At 45.1% G+C, this 17032-nt stretch overlaps 1 protein-coding gene across 7 annotated transcripts in view; it reads left to right on the top strand.

Annotated features, from left to right (window-relative positions):
• dapk1 (death-associated protein kinase 1) overlaps nt 1-17032 on the top strand; it is a 280231-nt gene that overhangs the window by 222992 nt on the left and 40207 nt on the right. For 4 of the 7 annotated variants that reach the window (XM_070882054.1, XM_070882059.1, XM_070882068.1 and 1 more), the window contains exons 21-22: nt 8749-8937; nt 9939-10136. The exons of 1 other annotated variant lie outside the window; for it this stretch is intronic. In XM_070882054.1, coding sequence (XP_070738155.1) covers nt 8749-8937; nt 9939-10136 — 387 coding nt within the window. The remainder of the gene's footprint in view (nt 1-8748; nt 8938-9938; nt 10137-17032) is intronic. 2 more of the 7 variants (XM_070882078.1, XM_070882084.1) reach the window with 2 other exon arrangements.

The following is a 17032-nucleotide window of genomic DNA, read 5'->3' as shown; positions in this document are numbered from 1 at the left end:
CATGCGTTCACTGGATGTGCTCGCTGATAAACTCACTGAGCCATCAGGAAGGGGGATTGATCAGAAAGGGTATTTCACCGATTGTCTTCAGCAAGTGCAATGTGCCATCTCGGAAGTGAAGAGGGAGGAGTGGGGAAGAGGAGAGAACTAATGAATCTCTTGTTGTGATGAGTCAGGAGATGCTTCTATAATTGATGTCATTTAATTTGGAATGAGAGACACTGGCATCTATGAGTCAGCTCCCACTGTTTACGCTGTAAAATCTGACTCCCTTATCCCAGCAGCAGACTTGTAAATCCGCGAAGGGAAGTGGATTTAGCAGCATAACCACCAGGATCCGGTTCACAGTCACCAGTCTGTTTGAATCCAAACTAAACGTCACCAATAAAAAGACAGCTTATGATGTCAGTTGTGTGGTAAATATTTGTGTTGATTGTTCACACTGATGGCTTAACTTTATGGGCCCAAATTTCCCCATGAATTGCACCATTTTTTTTTGGTGGGAACTTGATTTTTCTGGTGTATCTTTTTAGTTGCAAATATGGCCATTTAATTTGAATCAGTGTAAGTGAGTTAGTTAGGTTTTTTGCTAGGTCGGTTTTTTTTTCAACCACTTACACCATTTATGCCAATTTGGCCAGAAAAAAGTTGTACCAAACTAATTTAGGACAGAGTATGTGTCCACTTTTGTCCACACAGAAAGACTTTACTTACAGTTAAGGAATGGCGTAAGTAACTACATTTCAAGCACCACCAAACACCAAACAAAGCACAAAAAGTAATAAGCAATTAATTAACAAATAAAGAAGTGAAGTAAATAATTAAAGTAACAAATAAAAGTACTGCATCAAATCCCACCTTAAACTAACTGAAGGCTGGCTGTGCTGGAGTCCGTTCGGCCAGGGCAAGGTGCGGGACACCGGCAAACCCTTTGGCCAGGGCAAGAATCGGGAGAACGTGGCAGGCTGTGGGGGGGGGGGTTGCTGACGAGGAGGGATAGAGAAGTCACATGACTGAAGGGGGGAGGGGGAGAGAACTAAAGACCTTTGAGGTTTCTTATCTTTGGGGAGTGAGAAGAGTGTGTTGTGTTAATGGAACATGATTCAGTTTCAATGTAAAAAATATTTTATTGAAAATTTTAGAATGTACTTCACTTTAGTGTAATAAAATAATCAAACTGTAGTTTATTATGACTCTAAGATCACTTTAAAAACTCTAAGGTCACTTATAAACTTGTAAAATTACAAAACAATTTCAATGTGAAAAATCTTACACTCTAAAATCGCTTAAATTTCAAGATCACTTTTTAATTGTGAAACTAAATAACTTACAAAATGTGAGAACATTTGCACTCTAAGATCACTTAAAACCCCGAAGATCACTAAGTTGTAAAGTTACAAAACTTACAAAACAATTTCCATTAGAAAAAACTTATATTATAAGATCACTTAAAAACTTTAAGGTCACTTATCGTCTTGTAAAGTTACATCACTTACAAAACAATTTACATTTGAAAACAGTTACAAGAGTAAAATCAACAGCAGCAAAGAAAGGCTGCACCCATCTCAGATCCACATCTCGGTGAATGTGCACTGCTTCATTGGGGGGGGAGGGGGGTTACGGCTTGGGTCTCTACAGAGACTAGCGTGGGGATTGCCAATGGCAGTGGATTGGCCTGGCTGTGTTCCTTTATTGCAGCAGCTACCTCCCTGATGGCCTGTGCCGTCATTCCCGCTGCCTCTGAAATATCCTCCCTCATGTCCCGTGAAGTATTGCTATTTCTGCTGTCGGTGTCGTTACCTCATCACCCACCCCACTGACTGTGTTCACGAGTGATCGGGTAAGCTCACTGGTCTCCATACCCAATGCCATCACCTGAGCCACATCTGTTGCACCCTCCAGCTCAGGACATTTCTCCTTGGCCTCGCCCTGGATCTGTCTAGCGGAATCCCTCCAGTGTGAGGCGCAGGCTGGGAAAATATGGCCATGGGTGTTCCAGACTGCATTCCACCAGCACTGGGAGTCGCAGGCTGGGACAGTGGGGCCCTGGGTGTTCCATACTGTATTCCAGCAGGAGTGGAACCCAGAACCTCAGACAGTGGGGCATTGAGTGTTCCATATTACATTCCAGCAGCACTGGGAGGCACAGGCTGGGATATTGGGGCACTGAATGATCCATACTGCATTCCAGCAGCACTGGAACCCGCAACCTCTGGACTTTCTAAAGCATCCAATGTCGGACCAAACCTTAAACCACTATGCAGGGACTGGGACGAGCTGAAACCACAGGATGTCGAACCAGACCCTAAACCACTATGCAGGGACTGAGCCGTGCTCAAACCACGGAATGATGAATCAGAAATCATGGAAGTGCTTGGTAACGCAAGTTCAAGATTCTCCCCTTCATACCTCTCCATGGCCACCTCCTCCCCCTACAAAGTTGGTCTGGCTCGCCCGCATCTGAATCTTGTTCTGTATCTTCAGGATATTCATCAGGTTCTACAAAATATAATAGAACAGTCAAATGGTTGGCAGCAGAGCTGGGAGCAGGATGGGTGGCATGAGTAGGCTCACACGTAGCAGGCCAGGCAGCAGGTTGATTTGAAGGGCCATGAGTAATTTTCAGTATTTACTTTCTCCCTCGCGTGTGGGCCCAGCTTGTGCTGTATTGATTGCTTTTTTCCAGGCAGGACCCATCAAAGCAGCGACCCTCTGTTCCAAGGGTGTCAGTGGGTGCAGATTTGGCGGGCCTCCTCCTGTTCGAGTTCTTTCCCTTTTGTTGTGGGCCAATTTTTTTCTGCAAAGATGAAAACATAGCTTGTTGGAGAGGGTGTCTTTTGGCTGGGTGGGCAATATTTACAGATGGTCACATTTACAGATGCAATTCCATTGACAAATGAAAATATTACTTACACGAACTGCTTGACCAAGGTCCTGCCATTTCTTTTTACACTGCCTTCCATTTCTCATGGTATTCACCACTGTGCAGTAATCTTCTGCAAGTTTGTTCCAGCGTTTATTAATTTCTTTGGGTGACACTTCTGCGCGACTTCTGTTGCTGGTATCCAGCTCCTGCTATCTTTCCTCGATTACATTCACTAGTATCTCCACTTCTTGATGCGTGAAATTTTTCGTTCTTGGGGCACGGTGTTGCATTGCTCTATTGAATTGACACTCAGTGATTTTTAAAAATACACAGTCCTTATTTTGCTTGCAATGAATGATTTCCACCTATGCAGCACTCCTTGTGGAGGTTTAGCAGCTGATTTCTTGCAGAGTACTCCAAACAGCATTCCCAAAGCTTTCAAAACATCAAGCAGGCATCCAAAACTCAATGAGAGGTTCTCCCTTTAAAAATGGACGATTGCCAATGTTAATGCCCCACTGAGCATGCGCGAACGCTGCAACGCGCATGCGTGTGCTGCCAGCACTCAGTCACTCAGATCAAGCCCCACCGCCCTGCCAGCTCTACACGGCCAGCATGGACATAGCTCCGCCCCCTCTTTATTGTACGTCACGCCAGCTCCACAGTTGGCCCGAGAATCGGCCATGATCGCACGGATTTTTTTTCGGCGTTGCTTCTGAGGTAAAATGTCAGCGGGGGGCTCGGAGGTGCACCGAAAAAACCGGAGGGCCAAATTTGGGCCCTAAATATCTAAAATGTGCAATCTGGACTGCCTGAGGGTGTCATTCTAGAGTTACTTTTTTATTGACGCCATTTTAATTCAGATTCTGTGAGCCAGCTCCCAGTATTCTTGCTGCCAAATCAGTCTCCTTCATCCTGCCAGCAGATTCGCAGAAGCAGTTTTACATGGATTTACAAGTCTGCTACTGGGGTTAGGGAGTTAAATTTATTAGTGAAAATGCCAGGAATCATCTCGGGCATTGTTCTTCTGGAATCCAAACTAATCTGCGCCAATAGAAATGCAGCTAAGATCACTGTTCACAGCATGAACTACAGGATTATCTCTAACGACACGAGCACAGGCATAAATAAACAATTTTTTTGCTGTTTTGGGCACCAGAACCAACCTAGGATGGGCATTTAATTCATCAATTTGGGGTCTGGCCATGAGCAGAATCGTAAAGTTGCAAATGTAATTTTGGAGCAATAAGATTTGCAACCTCCACTGCAAGCAAATCGGCCCCATCCTATAACTGGAGGTGACTTGACATTGGTGCGAATTGGTACACTTATTACTCTGTTTCCAATGAAAGTGGCTCAGTAATATAAAATGGTATAAAATATTTATCCAAGGGCTTGACGGCAGCTCATGTTGTACAACGTGTGTTCTGTCCTGCAATAACCCTCGTTATTTATCACCCTGTCTTTGCTGACCTTCATTGGCTCCCTGTCCCTCAACTTGTATAAATTTAAAATCCTTATCCTTGTTCATAAATCTCTCCATTCCTTTGCCCTACACTGGTGAGCTCCTCCTCCTCCCTAAAACCCCTCCTGAACGGCACTCCACTGATTCTGGCCTTTTACTCATCCCTCCCTCCCATCCCTCCCTCCCACATGACTGATGCCAGTCGCATTGGTCCTGCTCTCTGAAACTCTCTCTCTGTAGAACTCTTTACCTCTCCATCTCTCTCTTCTTTAAACATCTGCTCAAAACATATCTCTTCAGCCCAGTTTTCCACACCAACTTTTAATTACTCTGTTCCTTGCTCAACCTTCGTTCCAAACAACCATCTGTCAAGCACCTTCAGACATTTTCGAAGTTGGGCAAGAAACAAGTTCAAGGTGAAGTTGTTGCCCTTAACCAGAAAGTACCAGTACTATGCTCAATTGTGTAGTGTAAACTTACCGAGTGGTCCAACTGCACTTTCTTTTGTTGTTTTTCTGAATGAAAATTTACATATCTCTCGAGTTAATTTGTGGTTTTGTTACACGGTACTTGAGTTATTCAAACAGGTAAACTCCTGTTGAGAGCCATAAACGTAACACTGATCAGAGCAACTAGGAGTCACTTGGTTTGGCTAGATCAGTGAAGTAAAGAAGATCTTTTCTGCATAGAGAAGGGTCTCTGAGTGGGTTGTTGCTCTATGTGGGATTTTAAGGGCCCAGTCCAAGAGGGAAAAGTCCTTTATAAAAAGCAATATACTGAAAATGATGGAAATTGGAAACAAAATCAGAAAACACTGGAAACTGACTGCAGGTCAATTAGCATCTGTGGAAAGTGCAAATAAGGTAACATTTTGAGCAAACAGCCCTTCATCAGAACTGAAAAAGATGAAACGTGAACAAGCATTTTAATACAATCAGAACAAAGAGTAACGGAAGGGAGAACGAAGAAGAAATCTTGGTGAAATAACCTGTTTAAAAGAAAGAGGAGATGGGTGACTGACAGATCTTTACTTCAGACTGTGGAAAGAAATTAAGGAAATGAGCGAAGCAACGATGTGAATAGCTAATGCAATGGGAGGAAACCCTCGCCAGAGACAAGAAGGTGGATTGAAAGCCTGTACTGAAGTGTAAACATTGGCTCACTGGTAGTACACTTGTCACTGTATCAGAAGGTCGTGAATTCAAGCCCCATTCCAGGACCAGAACGTAATCTAGGTTGACACTTTAGTACAGTCTTGAGAAAGTGCTGCAATGTTGAAGGTTCTGTCTTTTAGAGGAGAAACTGAGGCCTCATCTGCCCTCTCATTTGGATATAAAATATTCTGTGGCACTATTTGAAGACGACCATGGGAGTTCTCCCAATGTCTTGGCCAACATTTATCGCTCCATGAACACCACCAAAAAACAGATTAACTGCTCATTCATCTCATTGCTGTGTGTAAATTGGCTGCTATGTTTGCCTACAAAACAACAGTGAATACACTTCAAAGGTAATTCAGGAGTCACTGGATTGCGGTTGGGAACAAGAGTGACTTGTTTTCCTCCACCTTCTCTAATATAAAGGTGATGTGTCCAATTGTATAGAAACATAGAAAATAGGTGCAGGAGTAGGCCATTCGGCCCTTCGAGCCTGCACCACCATTCAATAAGATCATGGCTGATCATTCACCTCAGTACCCCTTTCCTGCTTTCTCTCCATACCCCTTGATCCCTTTAGAAGTAAGGGCCATATCTAACTCCTTCTTGAGCCAACGAACTGGCATCAACAACTCTCTGCAGTAGGGAATTCCACAGGTTAACAACTCTGAGTGAAAAAGTTTCTCCTCATCTCAGTCCTAAATGGCTTACCCCTTATCCTTAGACTGTGAACCCCTGGTTCTGGACTTCCCCAACATCGGGAACATTCTTCCTGCATCTAACCTGTCCAGTCCCATCAGAATTTTATATGTTTCTATGAGATCCCCTCTCACCCTTCTAAACTCCAGTGAATAAAGGCCCAGTCGATCCAGTCTCTCCTCGTATGTCAGTCCTGCCATCCCGGGAATCAGTCTGGTGAACCTTCGCTGCACTCCCTCAATAGCAAGAATGTCCTTCCTCAGATTAGGAGACCAAAATTGAACACTATATTCCAGGTGAGGCCTCACCAAGGCCCTGTACAACTGCAGTAAGACCTCCCTGTCCTATACTCAAATCCCCCAGCTATGAAGGCCAACATACCATTTGCCGCCTTCACCGCCTGCTGTACCTGCATGCCAACTTTCAATGACTGATGTACCATGACATCCAGGTCCCATTGCACCTCCCCTTTTCCTAATCTGCCGCCATTCAGATAATCTGCCTTCGTGCTTCTGCCCCCAAAGTGGATACTCTCACATTTATCCACATTATACTGCATCTGCCATGCATTTGCCCATTCACCTAACCTGTCCAAGTCACTCTGCAGCATCTTAGCATCCTCCTCACAGCTCACACCGCCACCAAGTTTAGTGTCATCTGCAAACTTGGAAATATTAAACTCAATTCCTCATCCAAATCATGAATGTATATTGTAAATAGCTGGGGTCCCAGCACTGAGCCCTGCGGCACCCCACATCACTGCCTGCCATTCTGAAAAGGACCCGTTTATCCCGACTCTGCTTCCTGTCTGCCAACCAGTTCTCTATCCACGTCAGTACATTACCCCCTATACCATTTGCTTTAATTTTGCACACCAATCTCTTGAGGGACCTCGTCACAAGCCTTTTGAAAGTCCAAATACACCACATCCACTGGTTCTCCCTTGTCCACTCTGCTAGTTACACCCTCAAAAAATTCCATAAGATTTGTCAAGCATGATTTCCCTTTCATAAATCCATGCTGACTTGGACCAAGCCTGTCACTGTTTTCCAAATGCGCTGTTATTTCATCTTTAATAATTGATTCCAACATTTTCCCCACTACTGATGTCAGGCTAACCGGTCTATAATTACCCGTTTTCTCTCTCCCTCCTTTTTAAAAAAAGTGGTGTTACATTAGCTACCCTCTAGTCCATAGGAACTGATCCAGAGTCAATAGACTGTTGGAAAATGATCACCAATGCATCCACTATTTCTAGGGCCACTTCCTTAAGTACTCTGGGATGCAGACTATAAGGCCCCGGGGATTTATCGGCCTTCAATCCCATCAATTTCCCTAACACAATTTCCCGCCTAATAAGGATATCCTTCAGTTCCTCCTTCTCACTAGCCCCTCGATCACCTAGTACTTCCGGAAGGTTATTTGTGTCTTCCTTCGTGAAATCAGAACCAAAGCATTTGTTCAACTAGTCTGCTATTTTTTTGTTCCCCATTATAAATTCACCTGAATCTGACTACAAGGGCCCTACATTTGTCTTCACTAATCTTTTTCTCTTCACACGTCTATAGAAGCTTTTGCAGTCAGTTTTTATGTTCCCGGCAAGCTTCCTTGCGTACTCTATTTTCCCCCTCCTAATTAAACCCTTTGTCCACCTCTGCTGAATTCTAAATTTCTCCCAATCCTCAGTTTTATTTTTACTCCAGACAGGGATGTACAATTGTTGAAGTTCATCCATGTGATCTTTAAATGTTTACTATTGCCTATCCACCGTCAACCGTTTAAGTATAATTTGCCAGTCTATTCTAGTCAATTCATGTCTCATACCATCGAAGTTACCTTTCCTTAAGTTCAGGACCCTAGTCTCTGAATTAACCGTGTCACTCTCCATCTTAATAAGGAATTCTACCATATTATGATCACTCATCCCCAAGGGGCCTTGCACAACAAGATTGCTAATTAGTCCTTTCTCATTACACATCACCCAGTCTAGGATGGCCAGCAGCCCTCTAGTTGGTTCCTCGACGTATTGGTCCAGAAAACCATCCCTAATACACTCCAGGAAATCCTCCTCCATCGTATTGCTACCAGTTTGGTTAGCCCAATCTATATGTAGATTAAAGTCACCCATGATAACTGCTGTACCTTTATTGCATGCATCCCTAATTTCTTGTTTGATGCTGTCCCCAACCTCACTACTACTGTTTGGTGATCTGTACACAACTCCCACTAGCATTTTCTGCCCTTTGGTATTCCGCAGCTCCACCCATACAGATTCCACATCATCCAGGCTAATGTCCTTCCTTACTATTGCGTTAATTTCCTCTTTAACCAGTAGCCCCCAAACTGCTGCTCCAGCTGAGATCAGTATAGATCAGGATAGTGCCTTTACTCATTAAGAGTTATCGTTTTACAAAAAATTGTTTAAATTAAACTTGAATAATTTATATTTAACAAGCTTTACATCTTTTGTTAGATGGTGACCTTGTAAAGATGCGCTAGCTGCTTTGTCCAAGAACTGTTAATTTTATAAACCGCATAATTAATTAACCTCGCATTTTAAGTTTCAGTGAGCATTTCAAATCTATACCCTGGCTGTGAAAATGTCAGTGTAAGGAGCCGGAGCATGATGTTTGAACCAAGCTTAACCAAAGGCGTACTGCAAGCTTTTGTTTCGCCTACGCACAATCTACACTCTGCAGTTGATGACCAGTCCACTAAAGCTATTGACATACAACATGCTAATGTTAATGGTAAGAAGTGTCTGCTTTACTACAGAACTGAAAACTTGGAACTCATGACCTTTTTATTGGCTGCTGCTTACTAGGTTTAAATACAGTGCTGCTATGAATTCTAAAGCAATTTTTGTATAAAAGATATTTAATTGCTTTTACTATTGTAAATCAAAATAGGCTTATTAAAACAATAACTCAAAAATAACCCAAGCTTTTTAGCTTTTGTACTTCATTGTGTATAACATTGAATAGGTGAAACAGAATTAATTGCATTTGCAGTACATCATTAATTTAAGGTTAATTTGAACACTTTTACCTCAAGACCTCAGCAAATCAATTTGTGATGTATGGGCAGCAATTACTCTGGCAGTTTAAAAAAAATGTGGTAGCATTTATCAAGCAAGTGATCTCCTGATGGTGGTGAGTAGCTAAGCCATTTAATTGGGAAGGAACCAGTTTGAATTCCCACTCCAGGCTTAGTTAGCTGACCTTAGCCAGCATAGCTGCAGGGATCTTGCAGTGGTCCTCGGTACAGATGATTTTGGGAGAGGGAAATCGGCCGGCGGTCCTGCTTCGGACGACTATACAACGAATCCTGCTGGAAGCATGCATGTGTGAGAATCTGGTGAAGGCATGTCGTGGCTTAGATGGGATGCTGACTACAGTCAAATAACCTGCAAGCAGTCCTCCTCAAAACTCAAATGAAAATGGTTGCTTGGATGTGGTGTTAGAGGGCTGGCGAAATGTCCCATTTCCCTTCAGAGGATGAGAAAATATATCGTATAAACTTTAGAAATAGTTTCAGTCCATGTAGCTGCCTTCTGAGCTTTCACTGACCGTTTCTCCGCTGTTTTTCTGAATGAGTTCTTGGATTATTGCTTGAACTGTTACCACTGTCTTGAGTGCTCAGCAGTTTTAAATAGTAAAGTAAATGGGACTGTTAACTTGGGTATCTAATTTTTTTAAAACAGTTATTGATCACCTCAGGATAATTGAAGCATTTCAACCACTTTTTTTAGGTGTTGGTGATTTTAATGTCTGGGAGTTCTCTGGCAATCCTGCCTACTACTGCTGTTATGATTATTTTGCTACAAATGACTCCACTGCTATCCACATGGTACTTTTCAGTCTAGAGGAGCCGTATGAAATGCAACTGAATCAAGTGACCTTTTGGCTCAATTTCCTCAAATCTCTAATTCCAGCAGAAGAGCCTATAGGTAAGATTCAAGCCACACACTATTTACAGTACACGTTCATATGCCAATCATGGTTGTAGAGAAAGGAAGCATTAGAGACATTCAAAATAAGTTTGCATATTAAGATGGGAATTTAGTTTACGAGAAGTATGAGCATCAATGGGTCAAATGGCCTTTTCTCATCTTTGACAATTCTTTATATTCTTTGAAAATCTCACTAGTTACATTTAGTAAATACTGATTTACTTAGTATTTCCTTCTTGTATAGTCTTTAATAACAGTTGTGTAGCTTTCTTTTTCTCTCTTCCTTCCCAATGTATTACAGTAATAGTACACCTAATAAACTGAAGTATTTTTTTTATCTGAAGAGATATTTTAAAATCTAAAAGGACTCAAGACTAACAGAATCCCTGGGGCAGATGGCATATATCCTCAGGTGCTAAAGAAGATTAGGGAGGACATCTGCAGCTCAAAGGCTACAATCATGAAGGAACCCTTAGATTGTAGTGAAGTTTCATGGGTATGGAAGCAAGTAGTATAGATCCATTAGCCTGACAGTCAGGCAGAGTCAGCATGGATTTATGAAGGAGAAGTCATGTTTGACAAATTTGCTGGAATTCTTTGAGGATGTAACAAACAGAGTGGATAAAGGGGAACCAGTGGATGTGGTGTATTTGGATTTCCAGAAGGCATTTGACAAGGTGCCACAAGGTACTGCACAAGATACAAGTTCACTGGATTGGGGGTAATATATTAGCATGGATAGAGGATTGGCTAACTAACAGAAAACAGAGCGTCGGGATAAATGGTTCATTCCCTGGTTGGGAACCAGTAACTAGTGGGGTGCCGCAGGGATCAGTGCTGGGACCCCAACTATTTACAAGCTATATTAATGACGTGGATGAAGGGACCGAGTGTAACGTAGCCAAGTTTGCTGACAATACAAAGATGGGAGGAAAAGCACACACAAAATCTACAATAGGGCATAAACAGGCTAGGTGAGTGGACAAAAACTTGGCAGATCGAGTATAATATTGGAAAGTGTGATGTTGAGCACTTTGGCAGAAAAAAAATCGAAGAGCAAGTTATTATTTAAATGGAGAAAGATTACAAAGTGCTGCAGTACAGCGGGACCTGGGGGTCCTGGTGCATGAAACACAAAAGGTTAGTATGCAGGTACAGCAAGTGATCAGGAAGGCCAATGGAATCTTGGCCTTTATTGCAAAGGGGATGGCGTATAAAAGCAGGGAAGTCTTGCTACAGTTGTACAGGGTATTGGTGAGGCCACACCTAGAATACTGCATACAGTATTGGTTTCCATATTTTTAAGAAAGGATATATTTGCTTTGGAGGCAGTTCAGAGAAGGTTCACTCAGTTGATTCCGGAGATGAGGGGGTTGACTTATGAGGAAAGGTTGAGAAGGTTGGGCCTCTACTCATTGGAATTCAGAAGAATGACAGGTGATCTTATCAAAACGTATAAGATTATGAGGGGGCTTGACAAGGTGGATGCAGAGAGGATGTTTCCACTGATGGGGGAGACTAGAACTAGAGGCATAATCTTAGAATAAGAGGCCGCCCATTTAAAACTGGAATGAGGAGGAATTTCTTCTGAGGGTTGTAAATCTGGAATTAGCTGCCTCAGAGAGCTGTGGAAGCTGGGTCATTGAATAAATTTAAGACAGAGATAGACAGTTTCTTAACCGATAAGGGAATAAGGGGTTATGGGGAGCGGGCAGGGAAGTGCTGCTTCCTCTCTGGAGTTACATTAAAGAGACCAAGGTCACAACAGTTTGAGCTTACAATATACAGTCTTGTGGAGTTATTCTGAACATAACAATTGGCGATGAATAACAGATCACGAACTTTCACGCGGTTATGGCTGCTGTTGATATTCTTGAGAGATTTGTTGAAGATGATGATTGGGAAGCCTTAGTTGAGCGTCTTGACCAGTACTTCGTGGCCAACGAGCTTGATACGGAGAGTAACGCGGTCAAGTGCAGGGCGATTCTCCTCGCAGTTTGCGGGTCCACGATATATGGCCTCATCAAAAATCTGCTAGCACCGATGAAATCAACAGAGAAGACATATGAAGAGTTGTGCACACTGGTTCGGGAGCACCTCAAGCCGAAGGAGAGTATATTGATGGCCAGGTATCGCTTTTATACACACCATCGCTCCGAGGGCCAGGACATGGCGAGCTATGTCGCTGACCTAAGACGCCTTGCAGGACCGTATGTATTTGCTGGATTTTGGGGGGGGGATGTGTTGCGGGACTTTTTCGTCCTTGGAATCGGCCATGAGGTCATTCTTCGCAAACTGCTGTCTGCCGAATCCCTAGATCTGAGCAAGGCCATCACAATAGCCCAGGCATTCATGTTCACGAACGATAACACTAAGCAGATATCATTGCAGCATCGAAGCTCACCGGCAATTACTGTGCATAAAATAACGCCTTCAGCAGACAGAACTGTACATGGCAGGGCCTACACGCCTGCAGAGGCCAGACCTAGGATGACTCAGAGTAGGCCATGGGGCGTGAATGCGAATCCATTAACCCCATGTTGGCACTGCGGGGGTAATCATCGTGCCCATCAATGTTGATTCAAGCACTACGTGTGCAAAGGCTGTGGAACAATGGGGCACCTCCAGCGAATGTGCAAACATGCTGCGACTCACTACGTGGCAGAGTCGGCAGAAGATGACCGATCCGGCGTGGATCACACTGAACGAGTAAGAGAGGCAACTCAACCCGAGGCTGAAGAGGAAGTGTATGGGGTACACACCTTCACCACCAAAAGCCCTCCGATAATGTTAAGTCAAATTAAACGGCATTCCAGTTTCCATGGAATTGGACACGTGGGCGAGTCAATCAATTATGAGCCAGAAGGCTTTTGAGAAACTGTGGGGCAACAAGGCACAAAGGCCAAAACTAAGCCCGATCCACACCAAGCTGCGCACTTGCACCAAAGAGCTCATACCAGTCATTGGCAGTGACGGTATCGTACGATGGAGCTGTGCATGATTTACCACTATGGATTGTACCGGGCAATGGCCCAACGCTGTTTGGCAGAAGCTGGCTAGGAAAGATCCGATGGAACTGGGACGACATCAAAGCACTGCCTTTGGTGGATGACGCCTCGTGCGCCCAAGTGCTAAACAAATTCCCGTCGTTATTCGAGCCAGGCATTGGCAACTTCACAGGCGCCAAAGTGCAGATCCATCTAGTCCCTGATGCACGACCCGTTCATCACAAGGCCAGAGCGGTTCCATACATGATGCGAGAGAAAGTCGAGATCGAGTTGGACAGACTTCAGCGAGAGGGGATCATATCGCCAGTCGAGTTCAATGAGTGGGCCAGTCCAATTGTTCCGCTGTTTGAAAAGCGATGGGGCGGTCAGAATCTGCGAGGACGACAAGGTAACTATCAACCGAGTCTCGTTACAGGACCAGTATCCACTACCCAAAGCGGATGACCTGTTCGCAACGCAAGCAGGGGTGAAGTCGTTCACCAAGCTGGATCTAACCTCTGCTTACATGACACAGGAGCTGCATCAACATGCACAGAGGACTGTTCAAATACCACAGATGCCCCTTTGGGATTTGCTTGGCTGCGGCCATCTTCCAGAGGAACATGGAGAGTCAGCTGAAATCAGTTCCATGCACCGTGGTGTTTCAAGACGACCTCTTGATCACTGGCCGCAACACCATCGAACACTTCCACAACCTGGAAGAGGTTATCAAGCAACTGGACGGAGTGGGACTTAGGCTGAAATGTTCCAAGTGTGTTTTCCTGGTGCCAGAGATTGAAATTCTGGAGAGGAAGATTGCGGCGGAGGGCATCAGACCCATGGACTCCAAGACGGAGGCCATCAAGAATGCACCCAGACCACAGAATGTGACAGAGTTGCGTTCGTTCCTGGGACTCAACTATTTTGGTAACTTTATACCGGGGTTGAGCACTTTGCTGGAACCATTGCATTTATTGTTACGCAAGGGTGACGACTGGGTTTGGGGTAAATCTCAAGAGACGGCCTTTAACAAGGCCAGAAACCTGCTATGTTCTAACAAGTTACTTGTATGACCTGTGTAAACTAGTACTAGCTTGTGATGCATCTTCGTACGGGTCAGTTGTGTGTTACAGCAAATCAATGTGTCAGGCAAACAGTGACCGGTTGCAATGCCTCCAGAAGCTTATCTAAGGCTGAAAGAGCCTACAGTATGGTTGAGAAAAAAGCATTAGCATACGTATACGAGGTTAAGAAAATGCATCAATACCAATTTGGACTCCGCTTCGAGCTTGAAACCGACCACAAACCACTCATTTCGCTGTTCTCAGAAAGCAAAGATATTAACACCAATGCTTCGTCCCGCATCCAAAGATGTGCACTAACATTATCTGTGTATGACTATGTAATCCGCCACAGACCAGGCACTGAGAACTGTGCTGCTGCCCTCAGTCGGCTACCATTGCCCACCACCGGTGTGGAAATGGCGCAACCCGCAGTCTTGCTTCTTGCAATGGATGCTTTTGAGAGCGAGGGGTCACCCGTCACGGCTCGCCAGATCAGGACCTGGACTAGCCAGGACCCTGTGCTATCACTAGTAAAAAGCTGTGTCCTCAATGGGAGCTGGTCGGCAGTTCCCGGGGAAATGCAAGACGAAATTAAGCCGTTGCACCGACGCAAGGATGAAATGTCCATCCATTAGGACTGTCTCCTATGGGAGAATCATGTAGTTTTGCCAAATAAAGGCAGGGAAACATTTATACGTGACCTTCACAGTACCCACCCAGGTATAGTCATGATGAAGGCTATCTCCAGATCGCACGTTTGGTGGCCCGGCATTGACTCGGAATTGCGTACACCAATGTAACACTTTGCTCAGAGTTGAGCAATGCACCAAGGGAGTCCCCACTGAGTCTGTGGTCATGGCCCTCCAAACCGTGGTCCAGGGCTCCACGTAGATTTCGCTGGCCCCTTTCTAAGAAGGATGTTCCTAGCAGCCGTGGATGCTTACTCTAAATGGATTGAATGTATACTATTGTCGTCATGTATGTCCATTGCCACCATTGAAAGCCTCCGGGCCATATTCGCCACACATGGTTTGCCCAACGTCCTTGTTAGTGACAGTGGACCATGTTGCACCAGCTCGGAATTCAACGAGTTCATGGCCCGCAATGGCATCAAGCATGTCAGGTCTGCGCCGTTTAAGCCCGCATCCAATGGTCAAGTGGAACGAGCAGTCCAAACCATCAAGCAGAGCTTGAAACGCGTGACGGACGGTTCCCTGCAGACCCGGTTAGCTCGGATTCTGCTCAGCTACCGCACGCTGATACGTCCTTACTACACAGTATAAATGCACACGAGGCCCATGTTTGAGAGAAGGTCAGTCTGTGACCTGTCCTTTATTCCTTAGCACTCAAGTGATGAAGGTGGGTGGAGCTTCCCCTTTTATACCTGAAGGTCCAGGTTAGGAGTGTCTCCCACCTAGTGGTCAGTGTTCTCACGGTGTACAACTTAGGTCAGTTAATACATGGGTTACAATGCTGATTGAATACGTGACATCACCTCCCCCCCCAAAGTCTTATTGGGATCACAGGTTGAGTCTCTCTGGTGGTTTACGCTCTCTTGTAGAGCGCCTGAGTTGGGGCTCCGGTTGTTGGGCGCTGGCCTGAGTGTCTGCTGTTTGCAGTGCCTCAGGCCTGTCCGGACTGCCCACAGTGACTGGGCTCTCCTCCCTTTGGTTCCGGTGTTCGGTCACCTGTGGTGGAGTGAACTCTATATCGTGTTCTTCCTCTGCTTCTTCTATGGGGTTGCTGAACCTCCTTTTTGTTTGATCCACATGTTTGCGACAGATTTGTCCATTGGTAAGTTTAACTACCAGAATCCTATTTCCCTCTTTGGCAACCATAGTGCCTGCGAGCCTTTTGGGCCCTGCAGCGTAGTTGAGGACAAAAACAGGATCATTTACATCAATACATCGCGCCCTCGCATTCCTGTCATGGTAGTGATATTGTGACTGGCGCCTGCTCTCGACAATTTCTTTCATGGTGGGGTGTATAAGGGATAATCGGGTTTTGAGCGTCCTTTTCATTAGTAGCTCTGCGGGTGGAACCCCTGTGAGCGAGTGTGGTCGGGATCTATAGGCCAACAGGAGGCGTGATAAGCGGGTTTGTAGGGAACCCCCTTGGAATCTGAGCATCCCCTGTTTGATTATCTGCACTGCTCGTTCTGCCTGGCCGTTTGAGGCAGGCTTGAACGGTGCTGTTCTAACATGGTTAATTCCATTGCCTGCCATGAAGTCCTGGAATTCAGTGCTTGTGAAGCATGGGCCATTGTCGCTGACCAAGATGTCCGGTAGACCGTGGGCGGCGAACATTGCCCGTAGACTTTCTACCGTGGCAGAGGATGTGCTTGAATTTAAAATGTCACACTCGATCCATTTGGAGTAGGCGTCTACTACAATCAAAAACATTTTCCCCATGAAAGGACCTGCGTAGTCCACATGGATGCGTGACCAAGGCTTGGCGGGCCATGGCCAGGGGCTAAGGGGGGCTTCCCTGGGCGCATGGCCCAGCTGGGCACACGTGTTGCACCTGCGAACACAAAGTTCCAGATCTGCGTCTATCCCTGGCCACCAAACGTGTGACCTGGCAATTGCCTTCATCGTGACGATGCCCGGGTACCCATTGTGGAGTTCTCTGATAAACACCTCTCTGCCCATCTGGGGCATGACTACGCGGTTTCCCCACAGTAGGCAATCGGCCTGAATCGAGAGCTCATCCTTGTGCCTGTGAAATGGTTTAAATTTCTCAGGGCATGCCCTGTACGTGGCTGCCCAGTCCCCATTCAGGACACATTTCTTGACTAGAGACAATAGCGGGTCTCTATTTGTCCAGACTTTAATCTGACGGG

Source organism: Pristiophorus japonicus, chromosome 1, assembly GCF_044704955.1.
Source record: "Pristiophorus japonicus isolate sPriJap1 chromosome 1, sPriJap1.hap1, whole genome shotgun sequence".
Lineage (NCBI taxonomy): Eukaryota > Metazoa > Chordata > Chondrichthyes > Pristiophoridae > Pristiophorus > Pristiophorus japonicus.
The sequence above is the reverse complement of the archived record's forward strand: the minus strand, read 5'-3'. Positions and strand labels throughout refer to the sequence as shown.